General features: G+C 38.7%; 1 protein-coding gene across 2 annotated transcripts in view; it reads left to right on the forward strand.

Annotated features, from left to right (window-relative positions):
* The window catches only part of LOC107091297 (glypican-6-like), a 188,056-nt gene that overhangs the window by 43,848 nt on the left and 125,531 nt on the right, over nt 1-18,677 (forward strand). For both annotated transcript variants that reach the window (XM_015385134.1, XM_015385143.1), the window contains exon 3: nt 2,876-3,034. In XM_015385134.1, coding sequence (XP_015240620.1) covers nt 2,876-3,034 — 159 coding nt within the window. The remainder of the gene's footprint in view (nt 1-2,875; nt 3,035-18,677) is intronic.

The raw sequence follows: 18,677 nt of genomic DNA on the forward strand, positions 1-18,677 counted from the left end.
ACAAGTTAACTTGTAACTGTAACGGATTACATTTTTAAAGTAACTTACCCAACCCTGCTCATAAATCATGGTGTCCAGCTTATCCAAAAACTATGAGTAACATGTTCATAACTGATGTGAAACTTTTCAAGAACTTATTTCCAGTGAATATCAATTTATTTGACGTGTTCCAGACGACCACTGAACGTGTTTCTAACGTACATCTACTGTATAATGGCACATTGGCAGCATTTTGGTATGAAGGGGGGTTCACAGGAGGAAACCGTTATTTCTCCTCCAGACTTCATCGTCATCATAGTGTGAGTGAGAAGGTCAGTTTGATGGATGCTTCTTGCCTTCACGCCCACTACTAAAAACTTCCTAGCAGACATGCTAGGTTTGCAATTGCAAACCATCTTTCTTTCTTTTTTCTTTTTCCTTTTATTCATTCTTTTTTTGGGAACTGCCGGTAAACAGCCGCTATGTTAATACCGCAATAAAAGAAACCTTTTTATGCAGACCTGGCGCCTCAGGGCGCATCACGCCTGAGGGGAGGAGCTTTAACTGATGCACAAGCATCATTTCATGGGCATTACGCTGCCATGTGTTATGTATAAGTTAGCCTGTCGTTGGACATAAGTTCTGGACCCGTTATGAATATGCTATGTAAACGCCCAAAATTTAAAAATTACATAGAAAGTTCAGCGTTTGACAGCATTTTAGGACATTCTGGGACGTCGGGCATACGCTGTCTAAATCAGCAAGGTGTGACAGGGTCCTAAAGGGGCTCAGAATCTAGACAGAATTTGTCAGTTTTTCTTTGGGGACTTCTTTGATTGGTAACACTAACTTTTAGCATTAGTTGTCCTGGTAATCAGCCGACAAACAGTACAGAATGAGAGCAAGCACTAAATTACTTATTCTTAAAGATTTCCTGAACAATATTAGGCAACTCAGCTGAGCTCTGCCATGCTGGGAACACACAACCTTGTGGTGCTGCAACTTGCTGGTTGAAGCTGTAGGCCATCTTCCTTTCATTCTTTTAAAGAAAATGCTGCAGATTATCTCTCCTGTCAAGCGTGCCAATAAAGAACAAACCACCTCCATTGTTGGATAACAGGGAGAACCTGGGATAATCTGAGAAACATTCCTTCTTTCTGAAAGCTGTCTGAACCATAATGTACCAAATTGATTTGGCCAAGCAAAGCAACCTACTACCTGCTTGAATTGCTAAAGCTGTAGCCATGAGCTCCTGCAGCCAGCCTTCCCACTCTATGCAGATCGAGTGAACCAGAAGCTCTGCCCAACCCACCACTGCCAAAAGCCAAGGATGAGAGAAGAATTGCATGAGTCTTCCCTTTCCTTTTTAAACCGCGGGGTGCAGCAGAACCCCACTTGTCCACTTCCTTGCTGCTCTGACCACAGCCTGCATCACCCCTTTGCACTGCAAACAAACCAGTTGCCGGGCTGCAAGGCCTATGCAAGACTGCAGCCGAAAGTAACACAGCCATCTTCAGAAAGAACTGACAACAACTAGCTGCTTGTTGCTAGAACAGGATTACTCCTCTGGAGTTAAAAGCTTGATTATATAGACATTTTTGTGGTATGGTTTATGATGACTAACTACCAATTGCCATTGTAAAAATAATGTTGTTGACATTTTTCAAGTGGTTAATTCAAATCCAGGTTCACAGCTGGTTTAAAAATCCACATTTACTGGTAAATTAAGTTAATCATTTAATTCTTACTTTTTGATGCACCGTTTTCTTCTTTTCCATCTATTTTTTATTGCAGCTGATGTCTCAAGTGAATTTCTCCATGGTGAGATCAATAAAGTCCTATCTTATCCTATCTCTTCTCTTATCTAATAGATAATCCAAGTTGTCATTTATAAGAAGAAAAGGCTAGTAGCTGTTAATCATAATAATTGGGAATATATTTTTGTTTCTGTGTTAATTTTGTTTAGAAAGATGAAATATCAATTATGATTTCAATTTTAATCATTGATAAAAAATTAGAAAGAAATAAGTCTATTTGCATAGAAAATGTAATAAAGATAAAGTTGTGGTAATCAGCACCAAATCAACAATGCGACTGATCTTTATGTATACAACTCTCAGCTTTTTATTCCCTAACAGGTTTTAAAAGAATTATCATAAATACCTATGTTAATTTCATGCTGGTCATTTCACAGAGAGAACAACCCTGTTGATTAATCATTTGGTGAATTTTTGCACTATAAAGGATCTGCACTGTTTTCCCTTCAAATACTGCTTGCAACTATCAGATAAACTTCTTGTGGCAATTAACAGCTAAAAAGTCAAATATTTAACTCCAGCGATAATGTTTTTATTTTACTTATTTTTAAAATAGAGGTGAATCTAAAATAATACTAACATTGGTGAATGGATAATAAGTTGTTGCTTGTCATGACCCAATATGTTGGTGATTTGTTTATGGCTCGTTAGGCTGGCCCCTAGTGAACAGATATCTGCTAATGGAACCATTATCCAAGATTGTTTGGCTGATGTCATAGTTTGAAGCTGTGCCAGGCTCCATCTTTCTGCATGCCTTAAGGCTATTTTTTATTGTTATGTTGCACCGCATAGATAAGTCTGACCTGACCTGACTCTGCTCTAAGACAGCACCTATTATCTCATGTTGTGGTGATTTGACAACGATACTAGGGGGGGGGGGGGGGGGCTGGGGGGGGTAGAAACTGGTTTATAAAAGTTACTTTCTGTTTCACCAATAAACATTATCCTTTTACATTAGTTACAGTCTGCCTATCTTTGATAGCACCTGAGATTTTTGATCAAAGACTTAGTGCAGCCTTTTGAAAAATCCAAATCCTGTGGCAAAGTAAAATTGTTCACCATGCCGCTGTCTTTTTCAGGTGAGCACCTGCGTGTCTGTCCTAAGGGTTACACCTGCTGCACGTCTGAGATGGAGGACAAACTCAGCCAGCAAAGCAAACATGAACTTGAGATTATGGTTGAAAACAGCAGCTACAACATGAGAACAACTTTTATCTCTAGACATAAAAAATTTGATGGTAAGTGATGACATTTTTATTTGTTTCACATTTAATTGTATAAAAATAATAATTGCTGTCCCTTCATATACTTTGTTACTGTATGCCAGCGAATTGCTGTTCAACTATTAGGTACTCTCAAATCTGATTTATTATTTATGCTATTTGTTATTCATGTATTGATCTTTTTGTACCACTTTGCTGCAGGGAGTTTTGAAGTTTTTCAACAAACATTTATTTTATTATGCACCACTCTTCTAAAAAAAGGCTAATAGAAAGTACAATATGTGTCCAGTCTTAAAATAACCAATAGGGATGTATCCACACTGCAACAGGGATTGCGAATACACTTTTCTCTGATATTTGTTTAGGGTTCTGTGTTTTTTTTTTTTTTAGAGATTTGATTTTGAAAACCAGGAAACTGTCACCAAATGCAATAAAAGTCAAGTCTGGAGTCAGTGAGTAGAGGTGGATGCTGGATGAAAAAAAAAATCGAAGGTCAGCTGCTGATAAGTGGATTTGATTGAGTGGCTCTGACCAGTCACAGTGTATGAGCGGAATACTAGCCAGTGTTGCCTGAACCGGTGTGTACTTGAATCCTGGAGATTGTGGGAGAATAAGCAGGGCGGTCAGGCAGATTAACAGGCAGCCAGGCAGATAGATGAGGCTTAGTGTGAGGCTCCTGGTAATCACTGAGCATTGCTATGCAGTGACTAAGCGCACACAGACCACAGACACGAAGCCAAAGGAAAGCAGAGGAATCTTTAGTTTATATAAAAATGACAAGGATAAATGTTGAGCAAGCTGTATCTTTATTAGATATTATGAGAGTAATGTGTTAATATTCTGGTGTGTAAAAAGACCCTAAAATGGTCCATAACTACTGTAAGCAACCATAACACAATGATCCCCTGCATGTAGCTGAGGCTTCCTTCTAGATAACAAGGACACGCTGACAAAATTAGGTAAATTCTATATTTGGGATCAAATCCGTCAAGAGCAAATCATATTAGTTCTGTAGAAAGGACAAAGCCCAAAAATTCTATAATGAGATTGAGCCTTCAGATTTTTGACACAAAGTAAACTTTCATAACCGATTTATGTATTTTGTCAATGTTTTTTCCTATGAGGTAGGGCCCTTAATATTGCTCAAACAGGCCTTATCAATTTATCAATTTATCTTTATTGTCATTGTCACAAGAAAAATGAAATTTAAAACAAGAACAATGAAATTTAAAAAATCAATTATAGATTTATTATAATCACTTTTCCTCAGTTCCTCAAGTATATCTATTGTTTACCTTTTTTTTTCCTCCAAGCCCATTTCATAAAGATTTTAAATGAGGATCAGAATTAAAGACGAGAATATATAATGTCATGTTTTTTATTCAATAAAATTTGAATAAGATCTTCAAAAGGTTATGTCTAAACTTAGAATACTGCACGCCACCATTCTTGTAAGGACTGATGTGCTACAACCTTTTAAATGAAGAAATATACTTTTCGGAATATATTGCTTCAAACTGTATGAATTTCAGTTTAGGACTTATCTGTAATTCAAAAATTTTATTATTCTAATCTACAAGTTTCTCTGGTTCTCTTTTTGTAATGTTAAAACAATCGTTTTGCAAATCGATTAATCGGTTGATTATTTTTGTTTATTAAGGAAATGTTTTACATAATTGAAACCAGGTGAAACTAAAACTATTCACCTTGAGGAGTTCTGGTTAGAGCATACTGTCAGACAAAAAGGTTTTTCATCTTAAATGCAAAATGTTTGTATACTTTTTTTTTTTTTTTTTTTCAATTTTATGTTGTAAAAATCCACATAAAATATTGTATATTTTAGAGTCTATATACTCCATTTAACGATTAACCAATTACTATCTTGAAAGAAAAGGGAATTGTTCCTTTTTCAAATTCAGGGATTCAGTCATTTCTGCACAGAAAAGCAGAGAACAGCTGCATAACTTGGATCAAATTTAAAGTTTATAATCTTGGAAGCCTACATACTGATATAAAGCGGATACTTATACGTCATTTGATTAAAGTTGAACTAAAGAGAGAACTTTCATGTAATTTTGAAATACTTGTTCTGTTATTTTAAAAGAACCATGTATTTCATCATTTTACACTTAAGTCCTTTAAAGTGTGTTTTTATTGTGACATTTAGATAAACCAAAGGTTGAAAAAATATTTTTCAAACAATCTAAAATAGTCTAACATTACTAAGACTAGGCAGACCCACGATGCGCCAGTTTTTCATGTTGATAGTTTAAATTAGCTAAAAACATGGTATCAATAAAGTCCACCAACTCAGTCCTTTCAGATTTGAGTGGGATGAGATACGGGTCTGGTGCGTGTGGTACTGTATGTTCTTCTAAGGCCAGAGTTTATCAAACCAGAGATATACAAAAGATAGATAGCCATACATACAAATGAACTGAAATGAAAATATGTTTATTTTAACCTGTACTGTAGTGCTGCACAAGTGTTAATACACATGCACCAAAAATCATTCAGTCAAAGCTACGGTTTGTTACAAACTCAGTTGCTTTTTAAGTCATACCTTAATTTCCACACTGCCTATATTGGCTTACTGCTCTGATTCAGGGAAAACCATTTAGGGTTTTTACCATATGTCCTCTAAAAAACTTGCCCTCACCTTCATCTCATTAGTGAAAATATCAAAGACCTCAACTATTAATTAGTGGCTTAAACACGGGCATGCCAATATCAATAAACCTCTGGTTTGGATGATGAGATTTGTGAGATAAAGGCAAAGTCGTTATTTTATTAGTTTTGAAATAGTTACTTTATTCGTAAAATATGGGGAGATTCAGTTTGTTAAGATTCATGTGTTAACCCTAACACCCAAAATCATTCATAAACTGGTAGATTTAATTTTATTATCATTCCACTCAGGAGTTTGTAACTGATTTGTACCACAAAATAATAAGGCAGACATTTCACAAAACATAAGCATTAATTTTAGAAAAAAAGATGTATCTGCGTTTATTTCCAAAGTCGTAACCTTGCATCTACCAGTATATTTGTTTTTCTGTACTTGGTAATGTCCTGCTTTTAGCCCCAGTACAGCTTTATCTAAACACTGTATAGTTTTTATTTATTTTCTGTGTATTATTTGAGGCTTACTGTAGTAGTAATGACTGTAGAGACTGGATGTTTAAACTTGTTGACAGTTTTTTGAATGTTTAAAGACTTTAAAAACATGGAGTGTATTTCCACAATAATGGATTCAATTTAGCAATTGAAAGTTTCGAACAATGCTGATTTGTTTGCAAACATATTAAATATTCACAAATAGGGCATCATGCAAAATCATCTTTCTTATATGATGAAATCACTACTCCTCTTAACAACACACACTTTTCTATGACATTAAGCTTATCCCCCTCATGGGGTTTGAATCATCCCTTATAAATTTTACATGCCCCCGTTTCTGTCTAAAGTTATTTATAGGCCCCTATTATGAAAACCTTAACTTACTTTTTGATTACCGACTGCTTCCCCTGAAGGCCCGTGGGTTCTGATGCATTATTGAGCAATCCTGAAGCCATAAATGACTGTTGCACACTAGAAATAGGGCTTGAATATTCTGAACATCCAATCATCTGGTTGAGGACTCTTTCACCCCATCTTTCAGGATACCCAATGCTCAACCAAGGACATTCAAGACTTCTATCATATAAATACCACAAATAGTGCAGGGGAAAAGATCACAGCCAACTTGGTGGAGCTGCTCTTTTACAGTAATTTAGCTTTCATAATTATTATCTGACTATCATCAAACATGGATTTTACATTGCGTTTGCATTGCAAGAAGCTGATGAATTCCAAATGTGAAAATATAAAGGAAGCTTTTCAAAGCATATTGCTCAAAGATGTCTATTGCTTGTTTTTAATCAGAACACCCTTAATTCTAATCATGTGTTTTTCTTTTTTTTTTTACTAAAGAATAATAGCATACTTGATAAAGCACACTTAAATATGCTATGGCAATCTCTTTTAACTTTATTGCCTTCTTAGACAACTTTTCTGTGAACATTCCTGTATGTTAGTATGCTTAACATAAAAAAAAAAAAGCAGTAGTGTAACCAGCTGCAGGCTAAGATTGAAGCAGCTATGTCAAACTTACAGGGGTGCTAAAAGTGCACAGATTTGGATATGGTCAAGGTAGCCACCCTAACCAATGCCTGAAATGGGATGACTGCTTTGTGTCTGTGGCAGCAGAAATCCCGAACTGCTCGGAGTATGTCTATCATCTCACAGTAAGCCGTGGATAAAAGGCAGCGGCATGCTGTGCTGAAAGCAAAGGATATTGCTTTTAGGTCTAAGAAGACTACTCAGACCATTCACACAGCTGAAACTTGCCATCAGAGTGGCAAACAGGGTTTATATATTCTGTTGTCCACAAGGAAAGCCCTTCCATCTTTTTATAAATGCATCTTGAATTATAAACAAAAACTTAATAACCAACTAGGTCAGATTAGGGGATCAAGCACTGTTTAAGGTGTTTTGCACACAGAGCCATTTGAGCTTTAATATTGTGTAATTCAGACAGTCCCTACAAACACATCCATCTGTCCATCCATCAATCTGTCCATCTCTCTGTATACATATTTGTGTGTATATTGCAAAGCCGTTTCCCTTAGTGAGCTTTAAAGTATGATCATGTTTTTCTGTCTGATTAGCTTTTCAGACTGTTAGTAAAAGATTAATTTCACTATGGATTGAATTAATTTCAGTTCAGTTTACTTATAATGCACAAATTAACATTTTCTCAAAGTCCTGAAAAAAACATCATACAGATTAATAGCGACAGCAGAAAAGATAACTCCTTGCTAACTGGAAAAAACCTCCAGCCGACACAGGCTGAGTGTGAACCTCCATCTGCCACAACCAACTGGGGCTGTAGAAGAAACAGCGTACACAGACACAGACGCACACTCAAACCCTAATAAAACACAGAATTACCAATTCAGGAGAACGTTCTATGTTAAAAGAAACAAAAAAGTCGATGGATGTCTACCAGTAGATATTCTAAGAAAGATTAAGTTGTGGATGGATGGATGGATGGATGGATGGATGGATGGATGGATGGATGGATGGATGGATGGATGGATGGATGGATGGATGGATGGATGGATTTTTTTGAACCAAAATTATGATTTTATTTTAGTTTTCTCTGCACTGACCACAAGCATATTCATGGTTGTCTCCAAGGTTTCATTGTTTTTATGGCCTTTACTTCTCTGTTGCCACTCCTTGCTTTCGTTTAGCTTGGCTCTGCACCATGCCTGTGACTATTTCTTACGTTCTGTTTGGCATTCAAATCACTTTAAACAAATGGACTCTATGCACAACTCCACTACTTTCTGATTTTAAACTATGTATATAAATTGACCCTTCTGCATTTTTTTCCTATTACATTTAGATGTGTTGTTTGCTCCTCTTGAACGACAGATGCTCATTAAAATCAGTTTGGTCAGTGCCTTTTCTTTCCCTCTCTAGTCTGCAGCTAGAGATTAGTGTATATGGTTGGGTGACTAAAGTCTTGGGTTGAACAGCTTTCTTGCTTGACAGAGTTCTTTGATCCTGCCTCTATGGAGCGCAATACTGAGAGCTGCAGTGTCCCCCATTCCCTTCAACAATCACTTATTCATACCAGATCCAACCCAAGACCAACTCAAACACAACATCCCAGTCTCTCTAAGCTGTCTTTTTTCATAGCTGCTATCGAAGTCTGAGCCTAGAAACAAGATCAACATAGACAGAACAATCACTTTTCCGGTTGGTTTTCACACATTTTTGTGTGTTATGTAACATGAAAACAAATGTTCCAGGATTCTTAGTATATTCTTTTAAAGACAGAGCCTGACAGCTATACCACGGTTCTTGATTAATTAAAGTCAATTGGGCTTAGCATCACTTGTATATATTATGCACCAAGTGGAACCTAAAATAATTAACTTTTCATAATCAACACACTGGTCCTCTGCATGATACTGTGGCCTCTTTTAAGAAGAAGAAAAACAAAGCTTTGATGAGAAAGCAGAGGGGGTGAGTCACAGTCAGTGCTGCACTTCACAATCAACCTCATTATAAGCAAGAGGGAAAAATAGGGATCTAAAAACCGGCAGATTGATACTTATTATTTCAAATGGTAAATAATTACTGGCCACCTTTCTTTAATTTCTTTGACACTTTTAGAGTTTTAGAAAAAGTTCTTTTTTAATCAGATTATTTATTTTGTTCAGTTTACATTTATGTGTTATTGCTATTTATACATTTATACATTTATGATATGCTATTTAATCTGATAAAAGGTCTGTTGGTCTGTTTTTGACTAAATAATAACAGAAAATCATTTAAAAATTGGCTCACAGTATTATCAAACATTGGTTACTTTCTGTTATAGTGTTTTTTATTATTTGTAATCTTTAAAGATGGTGTTGGTCTTGTCATCAAATAGAACAATAGTAAATACGAAAACAATATTTTTTTATAGCAAATAGCGTGTTAATGAAAGATTTCCACTGAGATGAACAAAAAGCTAATGTTTTGACATATTTACTGCTTTACTGTGAAGACAAAAGCTTTGTTTAAATAGAGTGACACATCCTTTCATTCTGATTCACAGGGAACCAAATTATGTTATGCTTTTAAGTTTTTATTGTAGCATTGCAGCTTTTTAACTTGCTTTTATTTGATGTTGAAGGTCATCACATTTACATCAACAGATCCTCCCTGCTAAAGGAGAACAAACACCACAAAAATGATGTTCTAACTTATGAAAGTATGTACTCAATGTGTGTATTTCTGATATACCAGCACTGTTTTTTGTTGCTTTATACAAAAGCTATTTTAATATGCTGACTTACCCAAGCATCACAAACTCTTAATTCTTCACATTTATTATTCATGTTTGACATTCATTAAAGTACTTACCAAGTGAAATGTTACAACTGCTGACAATTCATAGCTTACATCAAAAACTTAGCTACTTAAAAGAAAAACTCAAAAGCCTTTATTACAGTTACCCCACCCTTCGCTGGCCTTAAGCTTATAAACAAAAGGATCAACAGTGGTTTTAAAATGGTATGCATTGTGATCCAAAGTGAATAATTGCTCAACCTTAAACTTTAAGAGTTTCTAATTATCATACAAAAGTTAACAAACTATGTCTTTTTTGGGTGTGTAAAAGTGATTGAACACATCTAGTTACTGCATGCTTTGAATGTTGCAGACTGAGCTCATTCTTTTGTGGACCCATTTGAATTCACATTGTCTTTTGTGCATAATATAATAGCCGAATTATTAATTTATAGTATGAATACATTTAATAAGGAGGTTATGTTTGATACAGAGAGCAAGTCCTGATGAGTTTTAGCCTCTTTTGAAGCGTATACACTGGAAGTTAGTCTCTTGTGGTAAGGTGGATGCTCCACTGGAAATATCTTGAGTATAATTACTGAATTTGAATGAAATGTAAAGAAAATGTTAAAAACATTAAAATAAAAAAATTGAAAATGACTGTGACAATACCCAAAAATAATGCTCCTTTTTTAACCCCAAGCAACATTCCATATAGACAATTAAGGCCAGAAAACACCAAATCTGAATTTGCGTCCAGTCCGACAGAAAATCACGTCAGACGAGGTCGTTGCGAGGTCGTTGTGTTTGAAAGTCAATCGGGGTGATCACATCCGACACGATTTTACGCAAAGTGCTTGCGTAGGTCCACCTGAGATAACCCCTAGCTCTATTTTCGTTGGACTACGCAGCAATTCAGCTGCAATTTCATGGGTCTAAAAGGAATAGAGACACGGTTACGAAGTAAAACACACCTACCTTGGGGGAAAATACAAAATAAAATCTGTTAATTGCAAAAAAGAGTCAGAGAAAGAGTCACTTTACCATACATTACCATACATTACCCATGATACTGTAGGATTTCACGAGGACAGAAAACGGATAAAGTAGTGATCCTCTTTGAGCCTCACAAAAAGTAATGAGGGTCATACAGTGCAGTTTATCAATCTCCTTCACAAAAAAGTATTTAGTAAAATAGGGATCCTCTTTGACCCTCACAAAAAAAAACAAAGAGAGAAAAAGCAGGTAAGGTATATCTCTCTCACCTCTTAATGAAAAAAAGAAACACTTCAATAATCTTAACAGATCTCTCTCTGAGAATCACCTCTCTGCCTCAATCAGCATATAAACCGCTGTACGTTAATTGCAGTGTTTTTCTTTTCTTTAGATGTAGATCTCCATATGTTGTTAATACAGGCACATAAACATTCTCTATTTGTTGTGGGGAGATGTTGCACAGACTTCTTAAATTGGGCTTTGCCTTATAGAGTGCGCCTGTGTTTTTTAATTTTTTTATGTATTCTTTTATTTAAAACTTTTCATAATCTGTCGATTTAAATGTGGGAAATTGTTTTAATTTGTGTATAGCACAGAGACAGAAGTGAAAAAAATCTGCAAAGAACTGCCCACCCTGCCTATTTGGACTTCTCTGTATGCATTCAGTGTGACATGGAAAAAAAGTTGGATCAGAGATTAAAAAGTCATGTGCAAAGCGGTACTGTATGTTCAGGCCTTTAGTCGTCTCTATCAACAATGTCTTGTGCTACCTTGACACCGGAAAGGCTTTGGGCAGCAAAGAAGCTCCTGCTGCTTCATTTTTTGATGCTTGTCCAAATTGAGTTCTCAGACGCAGCTATAGAGCAGCAAAGATAATGTCAGAAAAGTGGGTCTGACACCTGTTTGGAGGAGCTACCCTCTTCTTTTTCCTGTGTTTTATACAATGACTTGGCTTATTTTAACGAATAAAGCTAGAAAACGCCGTCGTCGGGCACCTTGGCGCCATGTTTGGATTAACCAGATAATTCAGATGCGTCTGATGCTGGTGCTGCTCCTGTGTTCAATGGCGGACATATATTGCCTACAGGTTTCGAATATTAAATTAATTTAGGCATTTATAAACGTTTTTAAGGGAGAAATTATGGCGCTCGGAAGTGCTGTGTCTGTCTCCCTGCCAGCCTCAGATCAGCTTCTCTGATTAGTTGATCCGGGCTTCAAGCAGCAAACATGCTATTTTTCCAACTCCGGCATCTGCTGCTTGTGAAGCGTGTCTATTAAAGTTTGTAAAGATGCGTCGTCACGCATGTAAGAAGAAGTTCATGAGGCGCTGCTTTTGCTGCTCAGATATGTCATGCTAAGTTCACACTGCATGCGCTTTGGCCAGCAAAATGGAACCGGCTGCTTCATTGTTGAACAGTTCTTTGTACAATGACAGAAGAAACTAAGGGAGTGTTTTTTTTTATTTTTTTTTATTTGATGTAATTAATTAAATTTAATTCAATAACACTTTATTAATCCCAAAGGGAAACTCTGTTTAATCCTGAATGAAAATTTAATCATGGAAGGAATGGGGGAAAAATTGTTTTAAGATGTCTTTGAGCGAAAAAGTGTACTTCAAAACATCATCCAAACATCTAAGTGTATCAGAATTGTGATCTTATCCTTTATATATTCTGTAGTTGTTTTGAGCAGCAGACCCCTGCATACCAGCACGCTGTCACAGGGCAATGCTCCATAAGCTTGCCAATCAACAGGGGATTTTCCACTTCTGCTGGAAGAGACCATACAGTAAAGTGTTTGTCTTTTAGGTGGTTAAAACTAAAAGTATCAAATATAAAATAAAATATTTTTTGCCAGCAAGCTGTAACATTTTAAATCAATGTAGGTGTGAATGATAAACTGTGCTGCTTCACAATCTTGTTAAAGAGTAGTTGAGCAACCTCACTTTTTTTGGTATGCAAAAAAAAATAAAATCTGGCTTTTCATGTAAACCAAGTGGAGTTTAACCCCTTTTTAGACATTCATTCTCTCTTTTCATTGTTATATGGAGGAAGAGAGGTCTCAGCTTAGCTGCAATGTCTTGCTGTCAGTTTCATGATGCTTCTCTGATTTTTTGACCTCAAGCTGCAAAAGTTCAGAATTTCAAACTCCAGCATCTGATTCGGACACACTGGACTCAGTGAATACCACACACTGCAGGATATCACGATATCAAGACCTGTGGAGAATGTCAAGACAATCCAATTTATTTGATTTACACTATTTGTTAGCAGGGGTTTGCACTGTTCTACAGAGCAGACCTGATCACTCTGAAGACATCACACATAACAGGATTATTTCTCTGATTATTGTCCTGAGAGGCTGCCAATATCGGGCAGTTCTAGAAAGGGAAAGATCAGGCAAGAATCAGCATTGTCATCTTGTCATGTAAACCTGTCTTAAGAGTTTTAACCAGATAGTAACAGGACGCTTTGTATATTTACAAAAATTGCCAGCTGTAAGAAAATTTCACACATTTTTTTTCACAGATTTACAGTTGGCAATTCTCTGTCCTTTCTTAGACACCAATTAATTGCCGCCTTCATTGTATTTGTGATTTAATGGGTTTTTAATACTAAGAACCACTTTTAAAAAATATTAAACGAGACAATATTGATATTTTTGATACTTGTTTTCTTATATGTGAGAATTCGAACAAAAAGCCGTAGAGTGTGTTGTATTATTGTTTTAAAAATGAGAAGGACTACTCTTCTAGTTATGCACTATAAAATATCCTAGACCTTTGATGGGCATAGAAATGTTAAAGGGAAAAATGTTTTAAAAAACACAGAGATGGTGGCCATGACATTTTGGCTTGCAGCAGTATACTTCTAAGCAGAGGACATATTATAGAGGACGTGACACAAATGTACGATACACAAAGGACACTGCATGACTTGATAACCTTCTCATGGTACAAGACCTTCATTACACGAGAGATCACACTAAATTACACAGAGGCCAGGGCAGTGATGAGGACAGGGCACTGACACCATTGATTTAACCCCTGCAGATGAAACCTCTCTGACAGTTGCATGTCCATCACTAATGAAATCTAAAACCATCTGGGCGCATTTCTTGGAAGAGTTCATCAATAAATAAGCTCTGTTTTTGGTGTCCCTGTGTTATACTAAGTGAATGTCGGGAAGACTGCAATTCTCAGAGGGCTTGGTAAAGGGGTCTCGCCAGCAGTGCTCAGAGAGTTGGTGGCAGGCTCCATCATCTGGCAAAGGCAGCAGCCTCGTGTCACTTCTGTACTTCAGGATGGATGGCTCTGCATGGCCTGAATGCTGTTAACTCTGTCCCACTGGTGAGCCTCAAGGAGAGGCTATGCGAGGCATGTCGTTTCACGACCAGCTCTAGCAAAAATGAGTAGGAAATCTACTAGCCTGGTGCAATATGGTTCTTCTTTTTTATATAGTTATTAAATTCAAACTTTGTCAGATGTTGAAACACACACTGAAAATTCAGTTACAAAAAATCCCATCCTCTGGATATTGGGTTTGCTCAGCCTACAGCTGAGATCACGCTGTCTGCGGAGACAGATGAAAAATATTACCCCCTCCTGCAAAGGTGCTGATATGCCTTCTTCGTAGATCGGGAGTGTTTTTTCTCCTTCTGATTTTCATGCATCATTTAAAACTGACTGAAGATGGTGGCCGTGAGGTTGGAATAAATTAAACTTAGCATTCAATTGAGATGTCATAGTTAGTAATTGGCATGTCAAGCATTTAAAAAAAATGCAGGAAGGGTGAGTTTACTATACAGTACAGTAGCCTTATAATGCTGATTAAACTTTCTAAATCTTCTTGTTATATATTTTACTTTCATTTGTAGATTGCTGGCATGAGTCCTTTAGATGATTCTGCATTATGATTGTTTATAACATCTAACCTGCCTAAAACCGATTGCCCTAAGAATTCAACACTACGGTATTTAACACGTATATCTTTGCTAAACCTTCAGTTCATCAGATAAGATTAGATATTGAAAATTAATAAATCACACTTTTTTACAACTAACTATTACATTTTTTTTCTAAACAAAAAAAATGTATCTTCAATTTTAAAATAAAAAAAAATTGGTTTATACCCATGAATTTTGTATTTTTGGTTGGAAAAATGTTTTTGAATAGCATTTTTTCTACATTAAATAATAAATACTTTCAGTTGGTGCTTAATACTTAATGGTGGGACATGGTTAAGTACCTAATGTGACAATATTAAATGTATACAATATATATTCACTTGACCTCCTATTGCTAGAGCATACTGTAGCTTAGTAGATAAGAACTTAAAAAAAACGAAATCTTGTTTAGAAATACATAATATAAATTTGTATTGGTTACTGTCTGTCTGTGTTTGTTCATCGTTAAGTTAAACTACTTACAATGGGTAGATTAGTCAAACACTTTACTTAAGCCAAGTACTGGTACAACATACCGGTAAGTTACTTTTCCAGTTCAGTAACAGGAGCAAAAAAAAGGGAAACAACTCAAAATTAACAATCAATTATATTTATTTTAAAAAAAAACAACATAAACACAGTATTTGACCCTTTACATCTAAAATATTGTTTAATGAGCAGACTGACACCTCAGTACTTCAGCACCAATGCATCTATAAGCCTGTAACCTATTTTTCTGAATTTACTTCGGATCGGAAGTTTGCACTCTGTTTGGCATATGTGACGTAAAGCATGTCCATCTTAAATGTTTCCAAGCAAGCACACAATCCAAGCATTTTATATTTTGGATGGATTTTGTGGATAGTAAGTAGCAACCGGCCTTCAGCTCAACTCACCCACTGATGGCAAATTAAGGTAAGGTGAAAAAAGTAATAAAAAAATTTATCTTATTAAGTACTGCTAAGAGAAGAGTGTAGAAGAGTCCTGCAGTTCTGTGTTTTGGCCACAGGTCACAGTATCATTAGAAAACTCTTTAATACCACTTTAAGGAAAATTAAAAGAAAAACATTTTTGGAGGATGAACCAAGTCCAGGATGGGTGCAGCAAAGGAAGGAAAAGTCCCCAACAACCCGGGCAGAGACTGTCACACATAGAAATTACTTAATTAATAGTAAAAAGTGTGGTGAAGAAAAACAGCTCCTGTCTGAATGTATTTTTTTTCCCAAAAAGTTACTCAGATTAAATGTCATTACCAGAGGTGGGTAGAAACTAGTTACATTTACTTAGTTAAATTTACCTTTGTAACATTTCAACAATAAATTACTTTTCGGAGTAGTTTTACTGTGCCATACTTCCTGTGTTTGACAAGCTACTTTGAAAATGTAGTGTGTTAAGCTACAAGTTATTCTACATTAAATGAATCTTCATTACATTGAAGCTACCCACCAGAGAAATGTAGCAAACTAAGCTACTACAAAATGACAGAATAAGGTTACCTACATCAAAGCTTTATTTTTTAAATTTTTTAAAAAAGTTTTTTACATCAAAGTTAAATCTTTTCAGGTAATTGCCATCTAGCATGTAACAAAACGGTGACCAACAGTTCAGATCAGTTCAATTGTTTATCAAACTCTGCTTTCTCAACTAATAATTACATTTAACATTCAAATCAAATTCTCCTTGGGCAGCCACCTTATCGTGGTGGAGAGGTTTGAGTGTCCCAATGATCCTGGGAGCTATGCTGTCTGGGGCTTTATGCCCCTGGTAGGGTCACCCACGGCAGACAGGTCCTAGGTGAGGAACCAGACAAAGCGCAGCCCAAAGACCCTTATGATGACTACAACACTTGGACTCGGCGTTCCCTCGCCCGGACGCGGGTCACCGGCGCCCCACTCTGGAACCAGGCCTGGAGGGGGGGCACGATGGCGAGCACCTGGTGGCCGGGCTTTTACCCATGGGGCCCGGCCGGGCTCAGCCCGAAGAGGAAACATGGGTCCCCCCTTACATGGGCCCACCACCCGTGAGAGGGGCCATAGGGGTCTGGTGCAGTGTGTGTTGGGTGGCGGCTGAGGGAGGGGACCCTGGCGGTCTGATCCTCGGCTACAGAAGCTGGCTCTAGGGGCGTGGAATGTCACCTCGCTGGTGGGGAAGGAACCGACTAGAAATAGTCGGTCTCACCTCGACGCATGGTTCTGGTTCTGCAACCAGTCTCCTTGAGAGGGGCTGGACATACTTCCACTCTGGAGTTCCCCACGGTGAGAGGCGCCGGGCAGGAGTGGGCATACTTGTTGCCCCCCATCTCGGCGCCTGCACGTTGGGGTAGCCTCCCTCCGCCTACGGGTAGGGGGACGGGTTCTGACTGTTGTCTGTGCTTACGGGCCGAACAACAGTTCAGATTACCCACCCTTCTTGGGGTCCTTAGGGGGGGTACTGGAGGGTGCCCCTCCTGGGGACTACCTTGTTCTGCTGGGAGACTTCAACGCTCACGTGGGAAATGACAGTGAGACCTGGAGGGGCGTGGTTGGGAGGAATGGCCGGCCCGATCTGAACTCGAGTGGTGTTCTGTTGTTGGACTTCTGTGCTCGTCATGGATTGTCCATAGCGAACACCATGTTCAAGCATAAGGGTGTCCATATGTGTACTTGGCACCAGGACACCCTAGGCCGCAGTTCGATAATCGACTTTGTCATCGTTTCATCGGACTTGCGGCTGTATGTCTTGGACACTCGGGTGAAGAGAGGTGCGGAGCTTTCCACTGACCACTACCTGGTGGTGAGTTGGCTCTGGTGGTGGGGGAGGATGCCGGTCAGACCTGGCAGGCCCAAACGTGTTGTGAGGGTCTGCTGGGAACATCTGGCGGAGTCCCCTGTTAGGCGGGGCTTTAACTCCCATCTCCGGCAGAACTTCGAACACATCCCGGGGTTAGGTGGGGGACATTAAGTCCGAGTGGACCATGTTCCGTTCCTCCATTGTCGAGGCGGCTTATCTGAGCTGCGGCCGCAAGGCTGTCGGTGCCTGTCATGGCGGCAACCCTCGAACCCGCTGGTGGACACCTCCGGTGAGGGATGCTGTCAGGTTGAAGAAGGAGTCCTATCGGGCCTTTTTGGCCTGTGGGACTCCGGAATCAGCTGATGGGTACCAGCGGGCGAAGCGGCATGCGGCTCGGATGGTTGCTGAGGCAAAAACTCGGGTGTGGGAGGAGTTTGGAGAGGCCATGGAGAAAGACTTCCGTACGGCTCCGAAGCGATTCTGGTCCGCCATCCAGCATCTCAGGAGGGGGAAGCGCTGCAGCACCAACACTGTTTATAGTGGGGGTGGTGTGCTGCTGACCTCGACTCGGGACGTTGTGGGTCGGTGGGCGGAATACTTCGAAGACCTCCTCAATCCCACCAACATGCCTTCCATTGAGGAAGCTGGGCCTGGGGACTCTGGGCTGGGCTCTCCAATCTCTGTGGGCAAGGTCGCCAAGGTGGTTAAAAAGCTCCTCGGTGGCAGGGCCCCGGGGGTGGATGAGATCCGCACGGAGTTCCTCAAGGTCCTGGATGTTGTAGGGTTGTGTTGGCTGACGCGACTCTGCAACGTTGCATGGACATCGGGGGCAGTTCCCATGGATTGGCAGACTGGGGTGGTGGTCCCCCTATTTAAAAAGGGGGACCGGAGGGTGTGCTCCAATTACAGGGGAGTCACACTCTTAAGCCTCCCCGACAAGGTCTATTCGGGGGTGCTGGAGAGGAGGGTCCGTCGGATAGTCGAACCTCGGATTCAGGAAGTGCAGTGTGGTTTTCGTCCTGGTCGTGGAACGCTGGACCAGCGCTACACCCTCAGC

Source organism: Cyprinodon variegatus, unplaced genomic scaffold, assembly GCF_000732505.1.
Source record: "Cyprinodon variegatus isolate N-32 unplaced genomic scaffold, C_variegatus-1.0 Scaffold15, whole genome shotgun sequence".
Taxonomy (NCBI): Eukaryota; Metazoa; Chordata; class Actinopteri; order Cyprinodontiformes; family Cyprinodontidae; genus Cyprinodon; species Cyprinodon variegatus.